The 27,646-nt window shown below is 39.1% G+C and overlaps 1 protein-coding gene across 2 annotated transcripts in view; it reads left to right on the top strand.

Moving 5' to 3' along the window:
* polrmt (polymerase (RNA) mitochondrial (DNA directed)) overlaps positions 1-27,646 on the top strand; it is a 97,880-nt gene that overhangs the window by 18,772 nt on the left and 51,462 nt on the right. For both annotated transcript variants that reach the window (XM_048559887.2, XM_048559889.2), the window contains exons 5-9: positions 19,904-20,090; positions 22,113-22,262; positions 23,140-23,307; positions 25,540-25,710; positions 27,130-27,369. In XM_048559887.2, coding sequence (XP_048415844.1) covers positions 19,904-20,090; positions 22,113-22,262; positions 23,140-23,307; positions 25,540-25,710; positions 27,130-27,369 — 916 coding nt within the window. The remainder of the gene's footprint in view (positions 1-19,903; positions 20,091-22,112; positions 22,263-23,139; positions 23,308-25,539; positions 25,711-27,129; positions 27,370-27,646) is intronic.

Genomic DNA, 27,646 nt, shown 5'->3' with positions numbered 1-27,646 from the left:
ACAATTGATAAAATTCACTCAATAGATTATTGGATTTACAAGCTCATTTGGATATATTTTTGTTACCTTTTTACTTTCTCCCAAGAATCTCAAACACCTATTTGAGTGGAGCGCATGGATAGATTATTTCCTTCTAGAAATTGTGTTAAAAATGAAATGAGGTGTATGCTCAAAAAATACAACTTGAATGGAATTTAAGCATAACTGCAGTTTATTTGATGTTTTATTTCCTTCCAGGCTAAAACATTTTTGACTTGGCAATGACTGTGTTGAATATCACACGTTTGAGTACAGCACAACAACTTTGTGTACTCATATCAAATTCTCTGCTTGTTCAGTGGAGATTTTAGCTACTTTTTTTTAAAAGAGGAAACATTGATACAAATATATGAAGCATTTGTTTGATCGCATTAACTAGAATAAAAATTTAGTTTCATCTTAAAAATAATTAGACATGTTTATTTAACAGCTTTGAGAGAAAGTTCAGTGTGAATATGCCAAGATCATTAGTTAATGTTGGCATCTGCATGTGATAACCCAAAACTAGCCTTGAAATCTGTTGTATATACTTCCTTTTGTATACTATGTATCACTGTACTGGTAGGGAAGTTCAGTGCATTTCTTACGGCTGTGTGTTTTTCCTGATTTTTCCCATCAGTTATGTAACTGACCAGGACTTTCATAGAATTGTAGAATTCCTACAGTGTGGAAACAGGCCCTTCAGCTCAACAAGTCCACACCGACCCTTGGAGCATCCCACCCAGATCGATCCTCCTTTTAACCTACCAAATCTAGACATCCCTGCATACTACAGGGTAATTTAGCACAGCCAATCCAACTAGCCTGCACATCTTTGGACTGTGGGAGGAAACCTACGCAGACACTGGGAGAATGTGCACACTCCACACACAGTCGTCCAAGACCAGAATTGAACCCGAGACCTTGGCGCTGTGAGGCAGCAGTGCTAGCCACTGTGGTTCATGCTCATATCTCTGTTCAGAGATTTACTTTCTGGCATACCCTTGAACTCAAAAAATGGCCTCTTTATGTGCATAATTACGTAGTCTCTCTTGACATCTCTCTTGGTGTAAGTGTGAGGTCGGTTTCTGCACTTTAAAAATTCATTCACAGAGAGTGAGCATATTTGGCAAGACCAACATTTCATGCTACCTCTTATTCCCCTAATAAGGTACATTCACGGTGCTATAAGGATTGCTAATACAAGTTTTTGACTCAGTAGCAGTAAAAGAAATGGAAATTTGGTTCCAAGCTGGGTTGATATCTCACTTAAAGAGGAACATGCAAGTATTGGCTTTCACTTGCACCTGGTGCCCTTGTTTTAGCTAGTGGAGGTCTTGGGTTTGGAATGTACTGTCAAAGGAATCTTGACAAGTTGCTGCGATGCATCTTCTTTAGGGTGTACAAAGGTACTGATCAAGATGAACTGCACAGGGTTGATGGTCAATGGAGAGTGTTCCTTCACACTGCTGACTGAAAGATGGTGAACAGGCTTTAGGGAGTATGGAGGAGAACTATTCGCTGCAGAGTCCCCAGTCTCTGACCTACTCTTGTATCCACAGTATTTATATGTGACTGATCCAGTTATGCTTCTGGTCAGTGGTAACAGCAAGGTCCTGATTGTGGGGAATTTAGTGATGGTAATGCTGTTAAATGTCTGAGAAATGCTTCAGTTAATGTTTACGGAGGATAGTCATTTCCAGGCACTTGTGCAGCGTGAATTACAAGCCACTTTTCAGTCCAAATTTGGATGTTGACCGTGTCGTCTTTTTTCTTGCGGGCATTGACTGCTTCAGTAGCTGAAAAGTTGCAAATTGTACTGACTGGAGAACAAATTACGCTAATAACATCTATGTTTCTGCATTCTCCACTAATACAAAGGCTGGTGCACTCTGTGGTAGCCTTATTGACATGTGAATGGAGAAGCTAAATTTTATGACAACAAACCTATCCTCAACCTTCTGGACTCCTGCAGAATCTTAACTTTAACAACCTCCCCAGCTGCCATCTGAGATGAAATGGAGGATATGGAATTTCATTGTATTCCTGGTATGCTGAGCTGAGGTCTTTTCTTGAATCGACTCCATGATCAAGATGATTTCTCTTAACCTTTGCAGTGCTACAATTTATCTCCTCCTTCTGTTTACACTTATAGAAGCTTTAATCTATTGCTTCTTTATTACTTTTCTGAATGCTCCCACAGCTCAACAGTTCACAGATTGTAGCATATTTGTCTTAATGTTCATGTTCATGTTCATGTTTGTGTTCTTGTCTGCACAGAGTCTGATATCCGGGTCACACCTGCATTCTCCCAAATCTCACTGCCTTCTCACTGTGGTGAGTTAACTCTAGAGTTCTTGCCTTATTTTCAAATTCCTGCACATCCTCAATTAACCTTTTGTTATGGAATTGGTCCACTCTTGTATGTCTACACTGCACCCCATCCCTTTGGCTACTTTAACTGCTCGTAGAACCACTTTACTTCCTGCCCCCTGGGTCTCACTGGATAATGCTTCTTGTCACACTTTATATGATTTCTGAAAATGTTGAGAAAAAAAATTGTTTTTTTTTGCAATGTAAATACAGCAAGCTGCTGAATCTCTGTCTCAAAATTAGATATTGCTGGAAAGGCTCAGCAGGTCTGGCAGCCTCACAAGTTAGAGCAAAGGGAGATTCTTATTTTAAGGATAATTTTACTAAAATATTTAACAATTTGCATCACTTAGTAAAATTATCCTTAATCCACCAAGTTGTGAAACATTGCTTATTTAGGTGTGAAACAGTCTGTTTATGTAAGAGTTGCAGTATCGTAGCAAAGTGACGCTTAAATTGTAATAGAAATCTAGGTTCAGAAAATTAACTACTTCAGAACAGTATTTTTTGAAAGTAGGAATCTATCTTTGCTATAACTTGAGTAAAACTCTGTTTCCACATTTATACTGTAATGCTGTTGGCCTCCAACAGTACTATTATAATTGCAAGGTATCAGTGGCTGCTGACTCCAGCTAATGTAGAAATAAGTACTTGTTTATTCCACTAGATGGCTCCTGTGATCTTTACATAGATGAAAAATTGTGTGTCAGTACCCGGTGTAATCATTACCTTCTTTTAATAATTCTTTATTGAAGATCCCCTTAAAACCAATTTCACACACCATGGGTCACGATTCCCAATAGAGTGGCAAGGTGAAATTTTGTGGTCACAAGCTCTCTGCCAACAATGGTTGCGTGGAGCTCCAGCTGATTTCTGGCAACAGGGAAACCCTTACATTCTCACTTGTTTGTTGGTGCGCACAGCCTAATGTTCTGATCCCTGAGACTCCAATATTGCTGCAAAAAATGTGGAGTTTTTTTTGTGGCAGGCGCATTTCTTCAATAGAGAGGGATTATCTTCTGTCAATAATCAGGATCAAAATGCATTTATAATTTTAATCCTGTTGCATCAATGATAAAGATCCTTTTACATCAATGCTGAGCCCTATTGCACTAATATTATAGTTCCCATTACATTCATTATCAGAGTCCCATTAACATTTAAGATTTGCAATGCTACTACCTTAATAATCAGGATACAGTTACACGAGGAGTACTATAAAACTCCAGCCTGACCTCAGATTGAAAGGGCCGTTCAATAACTGACAACCAACAAGGCTGCTGGCACAAGAGGGTTCCCTGCTAAAATACTAAGTTACAATGGCAAGTCACTCTTGGCTCATTCATGTGAGCTCAAATCCCACATCTGGAAGGAGGAGAGCATGCCACTGATGGTTGAGACTCCGTAATAGCGAATATCTTCAAAAAAAATGTTGAGACTAATTATGTCAACTCCAGAGGGGTGTCCATGCTCACTGCCAGAGGTAAAGTCATTGCAAACCTCTTCCTCGACAGCCTCTTCAAACTGGCTGAAGAGATTCTCCAAGTCAAATGCGGATTCCATCCATCAATAGACATAATCTTTAAGGATAGTAAATACCGGAAAAGTGCAGAAAGTGGCAGAAACATGTTTTGAACTTTCAGTGGCATTTTATTCTATCAGGACAAGCCATAGAGCATCCTTCTCAAGTTTAGTTGCCAGGAGAAATTCATTACCACCCTCCACCTGCTTCATTATGACTTGCCAACTGTGATCCTCAATCAATGGATTCATCAAAGAGCCATCGTGTGCGCAAGCTGAGTGTCTCATCTCACCAGTGTTCATTTTCATCTTCCTCTTTGCAACACTCCACTCCCATAACTATGAATCTTCCCTCTACTATGGAGCTACTCACTCCAGGATAAGCAGGGAACATGCATTGCCCCCAGTTCAGAACCAAGTCCACCCCAACCTCTAGCTCTAGTATTGAGGTCCACGGTAAGCCACCGGATGATGTGGATTAGTTCCTACGTCATGGGAGCCTCCTTCACAGTGAGGACATAAATGAAGAAAATTGGCTTTATTCCAGTCTGCTGGTGCAGGATTTCGCCATCTGAGCGTGTGTTACGGGGCACTAGTATTCCTCTGACTCTTTACGCCAGTTTCACAACTTCTAATTTGCAGGTTCCAGCCGCTGCCTCTTTACAGCAGACATGCAATCCCTTTACATGTCCATTCCCCACCCGAAGGGCCTTGGCTGTCTGCTTCTTCCAGGTGCAAAGACCTGAAACGTCCCCACCTGCCACCACACTCCTACGCTTGGCCAAGCTCGCACTCGCCCTCACCCTCACCCTCAACAACTTCTCTTTTAACTCCTCTCATTCTCTTCAGGTCACAGGTGTAGCCATGGGTGCACTTCTCAAAACTCGCTGGGTTCCATTTATGCCTGTCTGTTTGTGGGGTACGTGGAACGTTCCTTGTTCCGGTCCCCACCCACAACTCTTCTGATATATTGATGATCTCATCGGTACTCCTTCCTGCTTTTGTCCAGAATTGGAAAAATTCATCGATTTTGCTTTCAGTTTCCACCCTGCCCCCTCTTTCACCTAGTCCGTCTCTGACTCCTCCCTTTCCTTCCTTGACATCTGTTTCCATCTCTGGGGATAGACTGGCCGCTAAGATGCACTATAAACCCGCTGACTTCCACAGTTACCTGGTTGCATCCTGCTTTCTGTAAAGACTCCATTCAATTCACTCAATTCCTCCATCCCCATTGCATATGTTCAGGTGAGGCCACCTTCAACAAGGGAGCCTCCGCAATGTCCGGGCCCATCCCATCTACATACTTCCACCCTCACCCCTTCTCTTCCCTCCCGCAACAGCAATAGTGTTCCCCTTGTCCTTATCTGCCATCCCACCAGCATCCACATCCAGGAGATCATTAGATGCCATTTCCCTCACCTCCAGTGAGATATCACCTCCAGACACATGCCCCTCCCCTCCCTAGTCCACTTTCCGCAGGGACCATTCCCTCCAGGACACCCTGGTCCATGCTTTCTTCACCGCCAACAACCGTCCCCTGCAACTGGCGAATGTGCAACGCCTGCCCATTTACCTCCCTTGCCACTATCCAAGGGCCCAAACATACCTTCCAGGTAAAGCAACTCTTCACCTGCACTTTCCAGAACCTAGTCAACTGCATTTGCTGCTACAGTGTTGTCTTCTCTACACTGTAGAAATGAAGCATAGACTGGATGACCACTTCGCAGAACATGTACATTCTGCACGCATAAATGACCCTGAGTTACCTGTTGCCTGCCACTTTAACACACAACCCTGTTCCCTAGCCAACGTCTCTCCCTCTGGTTTGCTGCAGTGTTCCAGCAAAGCTCAGTATAAGCTGGAAGAACAACACCTTGTTTTTCGCTTGGGGTCCCTGCAACCCTCCGGACTCAGTATCAAGTTCAACAATCTTAGGGCTTAAACTCTCCCAAGTCCTAGATCTGCACCCCACACACCAGGCCTTGTAACCACATAGCTTGCCACCACACATTACCTATTGTTAGTCACTAACAGTCCCCATTAACAACTATTCATCCTCTTATTCAGATTGCTATCAACTCCTTTGTCTATCCACCTGCTCTTCTCTCTCTTCGGGCTCTAACCTATCGTTTTCTCCCTACTCCATCCCACTTTCTATCTTCTGCATATAAACCAACATTTTTCCAGCTACCATCAGTTCTGAGGAAGGGTCACTGGACCCAAAACATTAACTGTCTGATTTTTGTTTTCTCCACAGATGCTGCCAGACCTGCTGAGCTTTTCCTGATCGATCAGATTTTTAAAAATTTAACAAGGTGGTCTTTTATTGAAACACAAGCATACAATGTTGCCGACTGAACAATAAAACAGGAGTTTATTACCTAATGCGTTCACACATTGAGTTATATCAGATGACTTATTCTAGTAAGTTGGTAGTTTGTAACGTTCAAAGCTAACTGGGAGTTGTCCTTTTGAACATCTTGCCAGAAACGCAAATGATTAGTAATTTGCAGATGACTCAACAGACTTCATATTTTAGACATTGATGTATAGTTTTTCAGGCTGGTGCTGAAATGTTGGGATTGGCGTGCCCAAACTTTGTTCACTGACATTATACAAGGATGAGCTTATTTTGTTGGTAAAGCCAGCTGTCAGTCTGTGATCTTAGTGTCAGCTTACTGTCAATTGACAAATGTTGTCACATTATTTAAAAGCTCGGGATAGACCATAGATGTACTTAATTTTGGGAGAGTCATGAAGGAATTGAGTTTAATATACTTGGCTTCTCTATTCCAGATGCCTTGAACATGCAGCTCTAAGACATTCTGGCAAAAAGGATGATCTGTTTAGCACACCAGCGGATCCTATTAGGAGAACCATATACGCTATTTAAAAGGAGCGTAAGGTTAGATTTTAGACCATATCAAGATTACACCTTTGCACATGACTGTAGTGGGCCACCAGGCATTAGTTACATCTGCAGTTCACTTACAGCATATTTACATTAAACTTTCTTCCAATTGTTCCAGAATGCACTCATTATAAATTAAGGTATTAGCTAATCTTGGTACTGGAATTTATAGTAAATGAATATATATGTCACTGAAGGTCATTTTATTGCGTTGTGCATAACAACATACATTTATATGGTGTCTTCTTTACCACCTTAAAATGTTCCAAGGTCCCTCACAAGCATCATCAAATGAAATCTGACTGTGCAGCACAAAGTGAGATATTAGGGCAATTGATCTGGATGTGAGTTTGCTTGCTGAGCTGGAAGGTTAGTTTTCAGATGTTTCGTCACCATTCTAGGTAACATCATCAGTGAGCATCCAACAAAGTGCTGGTGTTATGTCGCGCTTGCTATTTATCTGGTTAGGTTTCCTTGGGTTGGTGATGTCATTTCCTGCGTTTGGTGATGTCATTTCCTGTTCTTTTTCTCAGGGGATGGTAGATTGATTTGGAGCCAGTGTGTTTGTTGGAGTTCTGGTTGGAATGCCCTGCTTCTGGGAATTCTCGTGCATGTCTCTGTTTGGCTTGTCCTAGGATGCATGTGTTGTCCCAGTCAAAGTGGTGTCCTTCCTTATCTGTATGTAAGGATACGAATGATAGTGGGTCATGTCGTTTTGTGGCTAGTTGATGTTCATGTATCCTGGTGGCTAGCTTTCTGCCAGTTTGTCCAATGTAGTGTTTGTCACAGTTCTTGCAAGGTATTTTGTAGATAACGTTTGTTTTATTTATTGTCTGTATAGGGTCTTTTAAGTTCATTAGCTGCTGTTTGTGTGTTGGTGGGTTTGTGGGCTACCCTGATGCCAAGAGGTCCGAGTAGTCTGGCAGTCATTTCAGAAATGTCTTTGATGTAGGGGAGAGTGGTTAATGTTTCTGAGCCCGCAGGACAAGCAAAACAGAGACGTGCACGAGAATTCCTAGAAGCATGGCATTCCAACCGGAACTCCATCAACAAACACATTGATTTGGAGCCAATCTACCATCCCCTGAGAAAAAGAACAGGAAATGGCATCACCAACGCAGGAAACCTAACCAGATAAATAGAAAGCGGGACATAACACCAGCGCTTTGTTGGAGGCTCACTGATGATGTTACCTAGAATGGTGACGAAACTTCTGAAAACGAACCTTCCAGCTCAGCGAGCAAACTCACATCCAGAACCTCAACCTGAGCTACAAATCTTCTCAAAACTCGCTAGGGCAATTGATCAAATGCTTGGTCAAGAGCTAGGCTTTAAGAATTTCTTAGAGCGCGAGAGAATTAGAACACAAGAAATAAATATGAAAGAAACGGACACCATTTTGTATAGAATGAGAAGAGGGTGCTGATTAGTCTGGCCAGTTGCTGCACCTACATGCCAAATATGGCTCACCCAGTCAGCAGCATCCTCATCCTGTGCCATAGTGTGTCTCTTTCTCATGAGGAAGGGTTACCGGACCAGAAACGTTAACTCTGCTTTCTCCACAGATGCTGCCAGACCTACTGAGCTTTTCCAGCAGCTTTGTTTTTTTTGTTGTTGTTGTCTCTTTTTCATGTCTGTTTCTAGTGTACTCCTGACAAGGCAAAAAGCTTCTATTTTTAATCTCCTTTTAGCAATGTTTAATTTTTGTATCACCAGATGTTTATTGTTTTGCTCAATGAAGGCATTTTGCGGAGTGTGTTATGTCTTAACATTTTAAAATTATATACTTGTAAATTTACTGTCTTTTTTTTCCCCTGGACAGTGTCCCTGCACACCTTCATAGTTGTCTTTTGGTTGATGCAGTTGTTATAACGATTTATGTTTTACCCTTCCAAAGGCTGGAGTATTCTTTTGTCATGTTGTACTCCATATAACATTGCAGCTGGAAAGCTGAAAACTAAAAACTCAAGTACCACATCTGGATGCACCCACAAGACTGGCATTTTCCAAGATTCTTTTTTGTCTCCATAGGTTTGAGGCAGATTTATTTTGCATGCATGTCACTAGGTCACAAATATTTTTTGGTCAAATTTCACTTTTTGAAAAGGAATCTAGGAACAGGAATTCAATATCTTGAATTGTGCCATTCAGTGGTATGATAGCTGAAAATGTATCAGCATTAGCAAGGAAATGGTGTTGGGGAAATTCATGAGGTTTAAGGCTGATAGATCACCAGACCATAATAATATGCATTCCGGCGTACATCCGGAAGAGGCGCTAGGAATAGTGGATGCATTAATGATCATCTTCTAAGATTCTATGGACTCTGGAACAGCTCCTACAAACTGGAGAATACCTAATGTAACCCCTCAATTTGAAAAGGGAGGTAGAGGGAAAACTGGGAATTATAGACCTGACATCAGTCTTGGAGAAATGCTTGAGTCTATTATAAAAGGTCTAATAGTTATGCACTTGCAGAGACAGCATGGATTTCAGAAAGGGTATTCATGCTTGATCAACTCATGAAGATTTTCATTAGATTTATGAGAGGGATCCAGTGAATGTGGTTTATTTTGATGAGGGGGAATCCAGTGAATGTGGTTTATTTGGACTGTGACAAGGCTTTTGATTAGGTCCCATATAAGAAACGTGTGTAACATTGCAGCACAGAATCAGCTTGGACAGAAAACTGTTTGGCAGATAGGAAATAGTCAGAATAAATCTGTCTTTTTCTGAATGGCAGGCAATGCCTATAAATTGAGAAAGGAGGACATGCAAGGAGACTATCCTTGTATCCCAGTAACTGACAGTAAGTGTGCAGGTGCAGCAGAAGGTGAAGAATGCAAATGATATTGACCCTTTATAATGAGAATATTCAAGCACAGGAACAAGCATACGTGAGCCCACGCCTGGAATATTGTGTACAGTTTTGGTCTCTTGCTATATAGAGAGTGCAGCAAAGATTTATCAAGACTGATTCAGCAAGGTGATAGCATATGGTATTATCATTAGAAGTTCAGCAAATGTTCTGGAACCAGCAATTGAATCCCGCCACAGGAGATGATATTTTACTTTCAATTGAAATTGTCTGGAGTTGAGAATCTATTGATGACCATGAAACCATTGTCAGTTGTCAGGAAAAAAAAAACGATCTGATTTACTAATGTTGCTCGGAGAAGGAAATCTGTTATACTCACCTGGACTGGCCTAAATGTGTCTCCAGAATCACAGCAATGTGGTTGACTCTTATTTGCCCTCTGAAATGGTCCAACATGCCACTCGGTTGTATCAGTCACTCTGAAGTCTCAAATGAAACTGGACAGGCCACCCGGCATTGATGTAGGCACTGGAAAAGACAGTGTCAGAAGCAGCTCTGGCAATCCTGCAAAGTCGTCCTCACTAACATCTGGGAACTAGTGCCAAAGTTGAGAGACCTGTCTCACAGAAACTAGTCAAGCAACAGCCTGACACAGTCATACTCACAGAATCACACCTTGTAGACAATGTTCCAGACCCCCATATCACCATCTCTGGACATGTCCTGTCCCATCAACCGGACAGACCAAGCAGCAGTGGCGGAGCAGTTAATTATAGTTGGGAGGGAGTTGCCCTGGGAGTCCTCAACATTGGCTGTGGACCCCATGAAGTGTTACGGCTTCAGGTTAAACATGGGCAAGGAAACCTCCTGGTTACTACATCTCCCTCTGCTGATGAATCTGTACTCCTCCATGTTGAGTAATGCTTGGAGGAAACACAGTACATTTTCCACCTTTCCTCCTACAATGGGGGGTGGTGGGAATTAATGCCCACCACCAAGAGTGGCTTGGCTGCAGCAATACTGATCAAGCTATTTGGGGCCTAAAGGACATAACTGCTTGACTTTTCCATACTTCCTTACCAGTCTGTTTTCATCATGGTACCTTCAGCTACTTTAATACTGAAAGCTAATACTAGCTTTTATATAACAGTGTGCTTCATGATTGACCCACTGTGTATTCATTTTCACTTCAAGCATCATGAAGGAGATATCAAAATAGATACCTATGTTTGCTGAATTATTCGAACTCTTATAAATCAATAAAGACAGGTTAGATTAAAATGAAATTTAAAGCCAATCAAGGAAAAAAATCATTTTTTTATTGGCTTAAATTTCTTGGAATGGTGAGTAAATCAGTGTCTTCAAATTTGTTGTTCAAAGTCATACAGCCAATAATGTGCCTTATTGATCATGAATGTATGTAGTGAACAGTAGACTCTTCAGACGTTTAGTTAACATTTTATTTTCTGATATTCATAAAGTTGTTCTTCTCATACACGGTTAATTATGTAATATACAGTAGGGAGAGAGTGATCAATGCTAGTTACTTGCATACATGGTTAACACTAAAAATCATTGTGTCATCAGATTTGATGGTTGAATAAAGAATGATTACTGATTGGAATGCCCACGATTAAAGTATTGCTTTTCTAAATGAGCTATTTTGCGGGTGAAAGCATTCTGGCTCCCAAATATGTGTGAACAAATCAATCCTTTTCTCTGTGGATTGATTATTATATTTTGGTCACAGGTTATTTCAGTGATGATGTATTTTATACTTTCAACAGACTAAATAGATTGGGCCTGAGTATGCTGGACTTCAGATGAGTCGGTGTTTTGTAAATGAAGCATAGAAGATTCTGAAAGGGTTTGACAGTGTTGTTAATGAGAGGCTGCTACCTCTTGCTGGACCATCCAGAACTCAGGATGAATAGCCTTAGGCATGTTGACTAAGATGAGTAGGTTTTTCACTGAGTTGAGAATTTTTATGATCTTCCACCTTGGCGTTGTGGATACTCAGTTGATCAATAATCGTGGCTGTGATTTTATAGCATTTTGGATACTAAAGAAATTGAGAGGTATGATGATCAAGCATGCAGGTGCAGGTTGAAATAGAAGATCAGTCTTAAGCACCTTGATTGACGGTGCAGGCTGGAGCGCTGCATGATCTACACTTGTTCTTATTTCATGTGTTTTTAAAACTTGGTATTTGAGACCATTTGCTCATCGGCTTAAGTAGAGTCTTTTGATCAAGCAGATTTAGATGTTAGAAAAGAAAAGGTGAAGTGAGATTGACTGTCCTTAAAATGAAGGCCATATTTGATCAAGTGTGGCATCAAGGAGCTATAGCAAAACTGGGGTCAGCAATCAAGGGGAAAGCTCCCTCCTGGTTGGATTCACACCTGGAATGTAGCAAGATGGTTGAGATTGTTGGGCATCAATCATATCAGCTCAGGACATTGCTGCAGAAGTTCTTCAGGGGAGTGACGTAGGTTCAATCACCTTCAGCTGCTTCTTCAATGACCTTGCCTCCACCATAAGGTTAAAAGTAGGAATGTTCGGTACCAGTTGCAACTCTTCAGATACATACTGCAGCCCATGTCCAAAAGCAGCAAGATGTGGACAATTTCTAGTCTTGGGCTAACAATGGCAAGTAACGTTTGTACCAGTCAAATACGAGACAATGTTGGCATTACCATTACTGAATCCGTAGTAATCCTGGGGTTTACGGTTGACTGGAAGCTGAGCAGGACCAGCCATCTAAATATGATCCCTACAAGAGCAGGTTAAACGCTAGGAATGGTGCAGCAAGTAACTCATGTCCTGACTCCAGTGTATGTCCACCATCCACAAAAGCACAAGTCAGGAATGTGGTGGAAGGCCCCCCATTTGCCTAGATGAGTAAAAGCCCAACAGCAGTTAAGAAGCTTGATATCATCCAGTACAAACTGTCCCATACCATCTACAAGATGCACTGTAACAATTCATAAGATCCTTAGAAAGCACCTTTCAAATGCTTGACCGCAAGGTAAGAGCAGCAGCTACATGGGAACACCAGTACTTACAAGTTTCTTACCAAACCACTCACCGTCCTGACATTAAAATATATCATTAAATGTAATTGAGTCAAAATCCTGGAACTTGCTCCCTTTTAACATTGTGGGTCTACCTAAATCAAATGGACTGCAATGATCAAGGAGGCAGCTCACCACCACCTTCTCTAAGACACCAAGGAATGGACAATAAATGCTAGCCCAGCCAGTTAACACCCCTGTTTCATTCATGAGTGAAATAAAATTGCTGCTTAGGAGTACTGACCCAGAATTGAAAAATAATTGGCGATCAACCTTAAATAATTTGGCTGCTGAATGCATTATTTAGAACATGAAAGAAGAGGTTCATTATATTTTCAATATAATTTCTGCTAAATTCTATATTGTCTTCAAGATATATTTTCCAGTAACTGTGAAGTACAATGGCTTGATGTGGGGTATTTGAAATTCATTAATGACGTTAAGCAAATGTCCTACTGGGTGAATTTTGTTTTGTGGTATATTTTTTCTTTTTCTTCCCTTAGACACATTGGAGAAAAGTCAGCAAAGCCTTGTTGACATCTAACTATTAATTAAAACAACCATTGTGCAATTAGCAGCCAATTTGATTTTAAATTGTGTCAAATTTAGCCACAACCTAACAACCCACATGTGCCTTTGCAATGTGAAGCCCTATGTAATAATTGAGGACCCCACCTGATCTATTGCACTCCAGCCAAGGCGTTCCAAGCTCAGTTGAAGTTCTTGTACTAACCAGCAAGTCCAACAAATGCTAGGAATTGAATCAGGGATTTCTGACATGATAGGCATTGAAGGCTCACACCCAGAGTACATTTCGCACCTTGGATATATGATATCAACAAAATATCAATTTTGGATGATGTCAATATCAGTTGTTACCTTTTAATTCCTTCTCTTTGCAGGCATTCACAATTCAAGAGCCTAAAAAAAACTTAATAGAAGAGCCTCAGCTGTTAAAATCATTCTCTATAATAGACTAGACTAGATCCTGTCTGAGTGAACCCATTAGTGGATCCATTCTTGAGTACAGCATTGAGTTATTTACATATGTTTGAAGTACTCCATAAGAGTACTCCCTATTAGCCGTGAAGGCACAGCAGCATGGATTTACCAGAAAGTTACCTGGAATCCAATGGTTAAATTGCAAGAGGAAATCTCTCAAACCAAGGATGTATTCCTCAGAATTGGAAAGATCAGAACGTAATTTGATCACAGGTATCAAATTATTAAACGAAATGGATAGGGTAAATAGAAATTATTTCTCCTAGTTGAGGACTCCAAGACTAGGTACATGGTTTAGGTATTAGAGCCAGACTCTTCAGTTGTGAAATGAGGAAATAATTCTAGTGCCAAGAGTAGTAGAAGTTTCAAGTTCTATTCCACAATCAGCAAATGATTGTAGCCCAATTGGAAATTTTAAATTTGAGGTCGATGTACTCTTTATCCAGGTATAGATGGAACTTTCAAGCAGGGTGTATAAAGTTATGACTCGGATGAGCCTTGATCTGTGAATGACTGAATATATCCAAAGGCAAATGGCCTTGTTAATATGATACATACTATATCATTAATGTGACAATGTCCCCTGATGCTAAAGAAAGCCCATGAGATGTTGATCCTACTTAGTTTTCTGGAGGTGTTCCAAATCTGCCATGTGAGCAACAATTAGAAATATTGGGTGCCATGATTTTCATAGGTTGATGTGCAGCATAAGCAGTTGTGCATGCATTAGCTGAAGCTGAAACTGAAGAGTGTAAAAGATGAAGGATAGCATCTTTTTGCATAATATTGACACTTAATCTGTAGCTGACTACATTTTTCCAACTAATTATCGTGCATTGTGGCCCTTGGATTTCAGCATGCCACCGTCAATTAAAACTCATGCACAATACATCATGGAGAGTTAATTCCTGTATCATTCTGTTGTCTTATTTCTAGTTCAAGGATAACTCACTATTGTAACGTGCTGATCAGAAGGATAGAAATTTATATTTTTGATATGTTATTATGTAAAATCAATTTTATAACAGACTTTATTTAAGACTCATTTTGCACATTAAACACCCAATAAATCAATGCTGAGAATTGCAGAAAATGTCATCATTATTAACCCTGGAGCCATAATTTTGACAATCAAATGGTAGTTTCGAAGCTGAATTCATCTTGAGCTTGATCCAAAGGCTTCATAACTGTCACTGCTGCTAGTTTCTTGGCACTGTTGCTTGCTCATCACTTTGCTGTACCCCCTGGAGCCGTGACACTTTTGTGACTCACTGGCACAGCATATTGGTATACCAGCTGGATGGCAAACATTGTTCAACTTTCTCAAAAGAATAATTTCAACATTGACAACCTGCATTTATAATGCCCCCTTTAATGGAGTAAATTCTCCCAAAATATTTTAAGGAGTATTATTCATCAAAACTTGACAATGGAATTGATTGTAGGTGAAAGTAGATAAAAATTAATGGAATGGATGCTGTGGTTTTTGTTCTGTCAATCTAGCAGGTTTGAAATTAGATCAATTACTAATTTTGTATGCATCCATCTCCTATTATATAATTGTGAAATGTTCGGCCAAATTATTTTAGATTTAACCATCTGTGGCTGCTGCTGCTGCTCAACAAATACAGTGCGTACACAGCAGTAGCAATTGGATGTTTATAATTAACATGCTGGTCAGTGACTCAAAATTAACAATGATTATTTAAATTTCCTTGATTGTACTATGTAAATTGTGGAATAGAAAAATTGTTTTAATTCCCCTAGTAATTACTCCAAGAATGCAAAATTTAATTTGTGTTGTATGATTCAAAGATAACGTGTTGATGCTTAGTTTAATCCATAAATATTTCTGCAAAATTAATTTTAGCAAACTTGATTTGTGCATTAACACTAAAGTCTAGAGAAAAATGCTTTCCGTCTTAGACGATTTCTACCAGGGGATAATAAGCACAGTGTAGTGGGCCTCGGCATATTTTGACTAAGACAGCAGAAGTATAATTTGGAATTTCCTTTACTGATTGGCATTCATGGTACCTGCTGAAAAGGATGTCTAGGACAGGATAATGCTCAGTTATGATTAGTTGTGAAACCTCATGGCTTCAGATAAATAATGGAAAGGAAACCTGGTTAGCAAATACCACATTCTCTCTATTGTTGAGTACCCTTTGAATAAAACATTTCTCTTTGTGAAGGCTTGAAAATGTACTCTGGATGTGAATCTGCAGTGCTTACTGTCAAGCATGTTTTGTACCAGTATTGACTGAGGTTAATGTAGGTATGCCTAGGCTTATGGCAGGTGGTGAGAGAACTAGTGCTAACCACAAAACTATACATGAGCAAGTCAGGGAGCATCTACTCAATGTTCGATGAAATATTTTGTTCATTATGAATGCTGTATTACTCCAAAAAATGAGAATAAGCATGATGTTGGGTGAGCTTAACTGGTGAAAACAACATAAAATACATTTCTTAATGTAGATGGTGCATTTTATATTTATTTTACATAAAACTGATGGCTTTCGAAGAGGCTGCACCGTGGCTATTTCTGCTGCCTCTCAGTGCCAGAGTCCAGAGTTCGATTCAAGCCTTGCGTGACTGTCTTGTGTGGAGTTTTCACATTTTCCCATGTCTGCATGCATTGCCTCTGGGTGCTCTGGTTTCTTCCCGCAGTCTAAAGATGTACAGCCTAGGTGGATTGGCCATGATAAATTGCCCACAGTGACCAGGGATTTGCAGGCTAGGTGGATTTAGTTATGGGAAGTGCAGGGTTACAGAGATTGTGTAGGGGTGTAGGTTTGGGTGGAATGCTCTTCAGGGAGTGGTGTGGAGTCGATGGGCCAGATGGCCTGCTTCCACAATGTGGGGATTCTGTGAACAATGGTTGTAATGTTGCAGAACTGTGGCAACTGTTTGGTATACAACAACCAATAAATCTCAATACCTGAGTCCACTTCCAGTACCAAAGAGTTTCTTGATGTTTGTAATATTGTTGTGGCTTTAAGAGGTATTTTGTTCTGGTTTCTTTGAGAGAGAGTTGAGGGGTCAGATGATCTGTTTATGAAAAGATAGACAATGATGAATTTTGAAGACTTAGTTTTTCTTGGATAAATAGAAGCAGCCTGAATGGGTATCGTAAAGTTCCCACCCACAGAATCAAGGATTTTATTTTAGCATTCTGCATTTGCTGTTGCAGTCTTGAAGAAATGAAAGCTATTCTTTCCCCCTCTTGGTTACAGTCTTGAACTAGGGGGTTTTCTGCCCGCTGTTGGAGAGCTGCACGTGAAATAATCTGTTTTGTGTTTGTCTTTTGCTGAGGATAAATTTTTGGGATGTTGCAATACTGGAACAGTTAATTAGTAATAGTTACTTTGGATAGTATTCCTTTAAGTTTTCCAAGAGAGTCATTATTCTAATTGTTCTCGCTTTTGTATTTTAACTGTACTATTTGCATATAAATATGTTTTGCTTAATGTCAAGTGGTTTGACCAATTGAATTGCATCTGCAACACAGCACCTTGTATTTACTTTTTTAAAGAAGGAAACTGTTGGGGCCTAGGCTACCTTGTCAATATATCTTGAGGTGGTCTGGTCTGGTCCGTAACCTGTTACACCAGTGGGGGGGGAAAAAATTTCTGGGGGTCCAGAAGCTTTTTGACTGAGCTAAGGAAAGATGTAAATTTTTATACATTTGTTTTCAGCCCACCTTTGACTATTACAAATCAAGTGTATTATTAATTGATTATATTCTAATCCAATCAGGGCAATTGTAACTGCATGTTCAATAGTGGACAACTTCATGGTCTTCCCATGATCTAATGATACTTACTAAACATCCTTATATATTGTGACAGCCCAAAGATACAACTTATTCAATCATACTCCAGTACTGCTGACTGCTGCATCTGTTATTCAGTCCCTCCTGGCATCAGCGGGCAGGGGAGCTTCTCCCTATTGTTTAAGGCGCTCTGTCCATAGGAATTCAGTTAAATTCCTTCATGTTAGTTTGGTTGTATTTAGAACTTCTGTGTCTGTATAGGTTATATAATATGTCATGACAGTTACCTAAAGAGCCTCAATTATTGTGGGATTAGGGTTTTTCTTCTAATATTTACTAACTAACAAACGTTGAATTAGCTGGTAACAGGAGCCTCTATCAAGGTTTTCCAAGGATGTTCCTAATTAAGACAGTCTGTGTCTGAAGTGGACTCCACAGGAATTAAATCCCTTGAAGTCAAATCTGTTAAAACTTCTCTTATATCATACATGTGTACCTGTGTGTGATTGCAATTACCTAAAGAACTTTTCCCTTCTATATTAAATTAGCATGTAAGAAGGGCTTCTGTCAGTCCTTCCCATATCAAAACTGTTTTGATGCAAACAGTGGCTTCATTTTTGCTTCTTAACATTCTCTATTGCGAGATTTCTGTGAAATACTTTTTTTGGTTGTGTATACAAAGACCACAATTCTGACTGTGTAAATTACTGCTTCAGCTAACAGTCTTCTTTGGCCCTTTCTATGTTAACTGAACACCACGGACAGCCATTTTATGTTGACTAAGAACCATGGGCAGCCTCAACTCTTATAAAGGGAAGAGAAGAATAAGAGTGCCAGCAATGAGCGAAATGTTTGTCTGGGGAGAAATGTGAAGTGGTTGTTATAAACTTTCAGAAGTCTCTGTGTTTAAATTTATTCCTCCATGATTTTTATTTCATTTTTGACCTAACACCACAAGTAGCTATAAAATGAATGATTATTTATGTGGTTGTACTGGCAATGGGAGCAGTCTTGCCAGGGCAAATGGGCAAATGCCTTGCTCTTTTATATTAGCCCACATTTTGCAGTCAACAGCAAAGTGATGGTGCTCACCACACAAAGTCCCTGGCATGAACTTCACCTATCATTTCAATCATAATTTGATTCTCCTGCCAACTATAGGGATTCCTGGCATCTGGCATGTGTACTATCATCAAGCAAATTAAGCAGCCAGTCACATTTAAAAAGTTCTAAAAGCTAGCAAACACAAGTGAAATGCACTGATTATCCTTTGCATTTTAATTCCATAGGGAGAACAATAAAGCTTTGGACAATACACCGGGATTAAGGCAGATGTCAATATAATCAAAATAATCAAACATTTTTTAAGTGGTGACATCTGTGGACAAGAGAAACAGAGCTAACAGTTCAAAAATGTGATCAACTTGGACCCTGTGTCCCAATCTAATTTCAATTTCAGGTGTGTAGGATCTGCAACAGTTCAGTCTATTTTTAAAAATTCTATTGCATTAAAAGGAAAGAAAATTTTTATCAAAATGGCAAAATTAGGGCAAAATGCATTATCTAAAATAAAATCTTTGCAACAAAAGGCAACATTTTCCCAGGGTTTTTGCCCTGAAATCAAAGCATAATATTAAAAAGTGGAAGTGCATGCCTGTTCAAGTGATTTTAGTGTCTTCCAACTTTAGTGACTTTGACAGCGCACAGTACAGATGAGCTTTGAATTACTGACAACGATCAGGGATTTTACGATTAATTGCACATTGGTGAACACTTGGCAGGTTGACAGTTTTAATGATGGTGAATGCTGGTGCTTTCTGCAAAAACTGGACCTTAAACTTAGTCATTCCTAAAGGAAAGCAACTGTAATAATGAGCATTCCTTCAACATTGCAGGGGATTGACTGTCTGCATTATGAATTGAACCCTTTGCTGTGGGTTTAAATTCACAAGCTATCAACCTACATGTGACAGTGTTAAGAAGTGAGGCTAGCGAGCAAGGAGAGGCATATAAATTTAAAATTGCATTTCCATGTGGATGACTTTCCTAGATTTCTGTGGCACCACAGATTGATGCTTTCGTCAGCGCAAAGTCATTTCTGAAATCTTTTGTTGAATGTCTTCTACTCGTTGACCTTAGAGTGTAATAGAGACAATGATTTTGATCATTCCCAAAAACAGGAGTTTGAATAAAAATGGTTGTGTTTGTTTTCTTAATCTCCTCCCCCACACCCCCACACAAAATGAGTTTGTTTATGAATTCCGATGAGTGAGTAAGTACCGTATTATCTCCAGGGTTTGAAGGTTGGATAGCATTATACATGCAAAGGAAATCGCCTAAGGTTTGGGAAGATTAAACATTTGTGCAACAGCTTTTAACATTGATGTTTATGAAATTTATTTTCCTAGATGCCTTCAACAGTTAAAGGAAGATGGCTTCACAATACAAGACATGTTTAAGAATTGTGTGTTCCAGAAAGATGAAAGGGAGATGGTATTGAAAGCCATTTGTGCTGTAGATCCTGAATTCCAGCTCCAACCTGAACCTGAAGGGGAGATTTGCCAGTTGCCTTTAATAAAGCACTTTTATTCAAAGGTATGAAGGGCAGAATTACATTTTAGGTACAGTGCTTTGTGGAAAGTAATTTATGCCAAATCAAAAGACACACTCTGTCCTTTGAATAGATTTGTTATTTAATGACCATTTGAATGTTTTATTCATATTATAGGGGCGGCATGGTGGTTCAGTGGTTAGCACTGCAGCCTCAGCACCAGGGACCCAGGTTCGATTCCAGTCGTGGGTAACTGTCTGTGCGAAGTTTGCACGTTCTCCCCGTGTCTGCATGGGTTTTCTCCCACAGTCCAAAGATGTACAGGCCAGGTGGATTGGCGATGATAAATTACTTGTAATATTCAGGGGTGTGTGGGTTATAGGGGGATCGGTCTGGGTGGATGCTCCAAGGGGCGGTGTGGACCCGTTGGGCCAACGGGCCTGTTTCCACACTGTAGGGAATCTAATCTAATCATATTTACTGATGAACAGAGAAAATTGAGGCTCCCAATTGGTGGCTCCTCTACTCTACTCTCAAATCTGAAATTTATATTATATTTATATCACATATTATATTTAAGTCTTCTGCAAATTTTTTTTCTGTTCAGGTGTGGGGTACCACCTCAGTAGCAATGTTTTATAGACAGTGAAACTTCCAAGCTAGGAAAATTTGCATAGAAGTCTTCAAATTATTAGAAATGAGAAAGTTTAAAGCCCTCAGAATTGTGAATTATCCGTTCTAGTAGACGCAAAAAAAATTTTTTAAAAATTCAAAAAATTGTCACAGCAGTCCATGGAAAAGAAACTAGACTTTGCCAGTCAATTAAAAACATGGAGTTGAAATGGAGAATAATTTCTTTGGATTTGAGTCTCTGTAATGGATAATGTTTAGAAACAAGATATAACTTTCTTTGCTGTTTGGGATCTTGCTGAACACACTTTTTTCTATACCCTCAGACTTGGTTTGTTTTATTTATTTTGTGTATAAACTTCTGTTCTGTTGTAAAGGAACATCTGCAGCCTTGTATGAATATGTTTGTGGCTAATCACCATATGGACTACCTAAAATAAGAATTAAACATACAATCTAGCAAGTCAAGTTTCATTCTGAGATCTGACTTTTGATGTACAAAAATGTCAGTTCTATACTGTGTATGTTGCATTAGTTGGTACAATTATTTTATGAATTATTTGCCCTAAAGTTGTTGCAGGATGTGAACTATATCTACAGTTTGTAATTATAAAGATAGATAGTACTGGTCACGTTAAAGAATAGCATCGATGCCAAAATATAAGATAGTAGATTAACTTTTAAAATTTACAGTCCACAATACTGAACAGTAGTGATGGCAATGTTTTGACAGAGGTTGGTTTGACAAATTTATTTCTGCGTGATATTCCAGTTGGATATAACCATCACATCAGCAATCAAAGGAATATTATTCTTTTGTCATTGTTGGACAGAATGTTGTTGTTTTTTGACTAGAGTGCCCTTATTTCTGTGAATGAGATGTAGGCCGAAGCAGCCATGGAACTGGCTTGTGGTGGCAGGGTCTAGAAACTCGGTGGAAAAAGTTGGAGATTGTCAGTCAGTTGTAGTAGAGAAGGGGACAAGACTCTTCTTTTGAAGAACTTTGGTAACTATGGAAGGCTTGTAAAAGGACAAAGTATTCAATTGAGCAATATATTGGTAAGCATTAGACCAACAAATTCTGTAGTCAAGGCCAGAGGAGTTTTGGATGTGGACAAAGTCTGAGACTATTTATTTCCCAACCACAGATGACTTGACAATACTGAGAGTCACTCGCCTAGTGTGGAGCCACATATAGCTCAGGTTCTATTCCAGAGGTGCATTACTGAACTAGTTGGGTTTTTACAATTCTGTTACTTTGAGTAAGTTTCTGTTCTACCCCACAAATTGTCAGGTTATTTGAATTCAGTTTAGCAATTTAGCATGGAGAGATTTGAACTTACTACCTCTGAGTCAGCAATATAGCAATCACTAGCTTATCATATTCCAACAAATTAACACTAGTTATGTGAATGAAGCATCTTATTTTATTTCAGGCTGAACCTATCAAATATCCCAAATTGCATCTCTGTGTGGAAGAACTGAAGGAGAGATTTGATCGACAGCTAAGCAGGGAGCAAGCAGATACCATTTCTATTAATTCTGTTGAAGCAACAAATCCCATTACAGAGAAGATGAAAAAAGTGGTACTTGTCTTCTACTAAGTATGCACATGGTATAAAGCAGTAAAATTGAAGCCATTTTGTGTACCTTTTTAACTCTGATCATGGCCTCTTCTGGTAAAATTGAGGGCAAAATGTCCGAAGTACCTCTACTATTTGTTATTAATGATTATCATAAACATTTTAGTCTGTCAGGTACTGTTAGCTGCCTTTGACAAAGATGCTTTACCTGGTTTTCCAGTCCTGATTTCTGCTTGGTACTTGTGTTTAAGATAGCATGGAATCGCAACATATTACATGAAGAAATATCAGAAATAGTTACAATTACTGATGCTGGAGTCAGAGATAACAGTGTGGTGCTGGAGGAACACAGCAGGCCAGGCAGCATCAGAGGAACAGGAAAGCTGGCGTTTTCTGAAGAAGGGTCCCGACCTGAAACATCAGCTTTCCTGCTCCTCTGCTGCTTGGCCTGCTGTGTTCCTCCAGCTCCACACTGTGTTGTAAATGAAGAAATGTGTTGTCTCCAGTATCCGTGAATGTTTCCCACATATTAAAAATGTCGTATTTGTTATGTATAATCCTAATATTCTGTATTAATTTGTACATTCTATTGTAGAGTGATTTCTAATTATTACTTTAAGATAATTATTTTGTTTATTCTAATTAATACTTTTTAGCCTTATGTAATATTTTTAATTGTATTTTATAGGCTATTAAATAGTGTTCTGTCTATTTTATGATTCGGGAAAGATTAGTGAAATTTTCCTAAGGGCTTTAAATCTGTGTGTGGTATCTAGTACAAATGCATCAGATACTTTTTTTTTAAATAATGCGACATACATTCAACCATTATTTATTATATTTGATTATCACTAACAGAATGTATGTTGTTTTGATTCAGCGCAACCGTCTGGCAGGTTTACGTGCCAAGTGGGAAAAATCTTTACTGCAGGCATTTCGTGAGTGCAAGTTTCACTTGGCTGGTGATCGAAGTTGTTCCTGGAAAATGAATCTCTATCCTTATCTCTGCCTGCTGGATGATAAGGAATATGTAGATATTATGGTACAGGTATGGACGACTGAAGTGTGATCAGTTTCATAAACTGTTCATGTATTGAATTCATTTTAGTGTTTCGAAGGAGTTAAAGGCCATTAATGGCTTTGGCATATATATGTCCCAAGTCAGAATTTAGTCCAGAAACTGGATAATGAGTGTTACCTGGCTTATTTTTCATTATCCTTTGTATTTACAAAACTAGAGGTTAGCTTGAAAAGCATTAGCTGCAATTAAAAGTAAGCTTTGGTATAGATCCAGCAGTGCAGCCAAAGATTCTCATTGACTGTTTAAATTGAGCAAACATTTCAGCAAATAATCCAGGCATTTAAAGCTCTTGCGTGAATTGCTTAGAGATCCAGAGTAACTGACCAAACTGTTTTATTAAATAACAAAACAGGAGATCTGTACTGGGTTGATGGGAAGGGTACAAGTGTTGGAAGAAAGATGAAACTATGTATCACCACAGGAAGGTAAGTCTACATTTGTCAAAAATGTCACCACAAGGGAGCAAGGAATTGGAGGAGTCTTGGGTTAATTTGTGTTGTTTTGAATGTGATTATACAGAAGCAGAAGGTGTTATTAAGGATGAGTTTTTTAAAAATGTCTATCAAGAGAAGATGGTATCCTGGAGGTGGTGCATATTGGAAGATATATTCATCCTTGTTGGATTACTGTGATCTCGAAGGTGCACTCGAAGAAAATGAGATTCAGCTTCTTGCAGAATGTTATTAGTTGAATAATTCAGAAACTCTGCCCAAATTTTGGGCTTGTAACACGAAAACCCAAGCTTGACAAAGGGTTTGATGGGATCCAAACTGAATTCCTAATATGAGCTTTTTCTCAGCATTGTCCTTACATCCTGTATTAACGAATTCTTCAGCAAAAATTTTCAAATGTACCAAGCTAGTTTGAAAAAAACATGTAATTGCATTTGAAAAAATTCATAGAAGGCTTACCTGACTCATTCCTGGGATGAAAGCTTTTCTTAAGAAAAGGCGAATAGGTTGGAGCTATGCCCATGGAGTTCAGAAGAATGAGAGAGTTATAGAATGGATATTGGGAGGATGGTCCCTCTTGAAGTGGAGACTTGAACAAAGGGACATCTCTTATTCCAAAGCTAAGAGAGTAACTAATAAGTTATTTTTCTCAGAGCGTGTGTGGTTTTCGGTTCCCAGAAAACAGTGGGGACTGAGTTATGTAGACTTCTGGTAGACCAGGAAGTCAAAGGTTATGGGGTTGACAGCAATGCGGAATTAAGACTACAACGAGATCAGTTATCGTCTCATCAAACGATGGAGTAAGCACAAAGGGACAAATGGCTGACTCTCACTCTTGAGACCTGTGTTCCCGCAAGCCATTTCCTTTTATCCCCAATGTGAACCTTGAGAATAATTGTGATCTAAATGACCGCGTTACAAATGTTTGTGTTTGTCTAGCAGCAAAAATGGTGCGTAGACAATCATTTTAAACTTGGCTTTAAACTTGTCCCGCAGTGTGCCTAAAAAGGGCTAGACTGCTCTCAGAAGGTAGTTTTTACTTCCCTGTTAATGATCCATTTTCTGATACAACTTTGTGGCCATCGTGTCCTGATGTGGAACTTGAGTCTAGACCTTCTGGCCCAGGCATAGGGATGCTGCCATTGTGCCGCAAGGTCCTTTCTTTTTGATAAACTTGTGAATTCAACACACTGCTGAGCTTGACAGCTTCCTCATCAGTGCACATCCAAAACTGCTTCATATTGAAGGAAAAGAGCCGTTTGTCATATTCTACTCCTTGTTTTCCTCCCCATAAATTATGAATGTTCTTATGTTCTGGAAATGTACCAGATGGCCACTTAAGCTAGCTTCACACTAACAGACATGGCTAAAATATGATGGAACTGTGGGATGGGTGATGAGGGATCAACCAAGAGTTGTGGATTTTTCTATTGTTCCAGAATATCATGAATAACATGTTTGCAATATTATGAATGAATCCAATAAAAATAGTATTGTTTAAGATAGTCATTTTGAACTTTAATCAAAATACAACAGATGCTGATGTAAATCAGCCATCAAAACGGGAAGTACTAGGTTCTGATGACCTGAAACAGTCAGTCATCCTTTACCTGCTGCCAAACCTGCAGAATACTTGCACTGTTTTCTGTCTGTTTTTGAACTTTAACCTATAAGAAGATAATTCTCAATCAATGCGCAGTATGTATAATATTAAAACTGATTTAATATCTTCCATTCTGCTTACCAGTGTATTCCAAATATCCCGCCAAATGGTGAAGCATTACTGACAATTGCTAGGGAATTGGGTAACAGAGTCTACAACAAGTATTCCATACGAAAGAAGATCAAAAATGAAATGGTAGATAAGATTAAAGAAATTTACTATGCCTACATTGAACTGTTGGCAAAGGATGCAGAGGTAATGCCAATTTGATATTTTATTTAAATGAGAGCAAATAAAAATGTTACTTTTCTAATTTTGTAAACAGCACTGTATTTGGGACCAAGCTGGTTCATTTATGATTACACACTAGTAACCTTCATCCATGCAAATTTTGCATTGGCTCTCGGATCCGAATGCAAAAAATGTTTTGAAATACTGTCTGGATATTTTCCACAATTTAAGTTGAAAGCACAGTTGAAAAATGTCACTCCTGAGTTTGTAACAAATTACCTTCAGATTTTGTCCAGCAGTTATTCTTGTAGATTTCTCAATAAGCCTAATTAAGAACAGATTTAATATTTGCATCAGTATGGTCTATCACTGTTCAGATTTCTTGTTATCATCTCTTTGTAACATTCAAGCACTTGCATATATAACAAGCAGAATATTTTAAAAACTTTGAAAAACTAATATGTAACAATTGTTAGAGACAGGACTAACAAATAGACCCATAACAGCAATGCCAAAATTGTGTATAAAAACTCAAACAAAAACAGTATTAGTGTTGTTTGCATGAGTAAACCTAAAGTGTAAAGTATTCCTATTATATTGCAAAGATTTGGGAACCTAAGAGAAAATGCATGATTAATAAGTTGGTTGATACTTGTGAAAGAAATGGTCAAGGCTAATGAAAGTTCTTTGAATTAGGGAAGGCTTGGGCTGCACTTGTGTGCCAGTGATAAGTCCATTTTTTCCCTTGAGATATTTCTACAATGTCAACTCTGGATCAAATAGACCTTTTCTGATGATGAAAGTAGTGGTTTGGAAAAGAATAAGGCAAGCTGTAAAAGACTTTTCAAGGACACAGGTTGGTGGCAAACACAATTTAGTGCAGATGTATATGAAATAATTTTTCTTTGGGGGGGGGAAACAAAAGAAATAGGGAATATAATATCAAATCAAGATGCTGAAGTACAGTGGAGGAACAAAGAGCAGCATACAAATACATAATGTCTTGAAATTGCAATAATGCATAGACAGTTGTTAATGGCAAAGGCATCAGAGGGCACGCTCGTCATTCTTCTGATCTGACCTTGATTTAATATGAATTCACAACAAAGGTTGAACACTTAGGAAAAACATTTATCACAAGCCTCTCATTGTGGTATATGTGGGAAGACGGACAGGGCAAGCAGTGGGGGATGAAGCTGGTAAGTAGGAGGTGGGGATGGGGATTGAGGTGGGAGAAAAGACAGACAGGTCAGGGAGTTGGGGACGAGCTGGGCTGGTTTTTGAGATGAGGTCAGGGGCAGAGAGATTTTGAAGCTTGTGAAGTCCACATTGATACCATTGGGCTGCAGGGTTATCTCAGAGCGGTTTTCATTCAATTGTATTGATTGTTCGGATGTCATATGTGGTAATAGCATTTAATTTTAAACTGTGTTTCGATTCCAGCTGAACAACTTCCTGCCTCGCGAGTACGTGATGAAACTAGAAAAAGAGATGAATTTAGGTCTATCACTTTTAAGTGAAGATTCTCCCTGGCCACATTTTCTGATTGTACATTTGGGAACTCATCTAGTGGATATAATGGTTCGTGAAATTAAAATCCCCATAAACACCCAAAGCCCAAGTCACGAGAAGAAATTTATCCCAGTCTTGTATCACATGTACAGCTTTCGTAGTAACAAGCAGGTGAGACATAAGGTCATGATCTTTCTTTTATGTCTGGGTAAATTTTGTATTATTATTTTCAACAGTGTGCATTAACTTGTACCTATCTAGACAGGTGCTGGCTACAACCAAATTCTCTTGCATTTGTATTTTTTCATGAAGTGGGTGTGTGGATGCTTATGGGAAAGGAAGGAAGGCAGGCTTGCAGTTATATATACGTGATAACAGGATTTTCCAAAGTCATTTATAGCTAATTAAGTATTTTTGAAGTTGTAGTATAGGAAATGTCAGAAATATA

The sequence above is a fragment of the Stegostoma tigrinum genome, chromosome 30, assembly GCF_030684315.1.
Source record: "Stegostoma tigrinum isolate sSteTig4 chromosome 30, sSteTig4.hap1, whole genome shotgun sequence".
Lineage (NCBI taxonomy): Eukaryota > Metazoa > Chordata > Chondrichthyes > Orectolobiformes > Stegostomatidae > Stegostoma > Stegostoma tigrinum.
The sequence above is the reverse complement of the archived record's forward strand: the minus strand, read 5'-3'. Positions and strand labels throughout refer to the sequence as shown.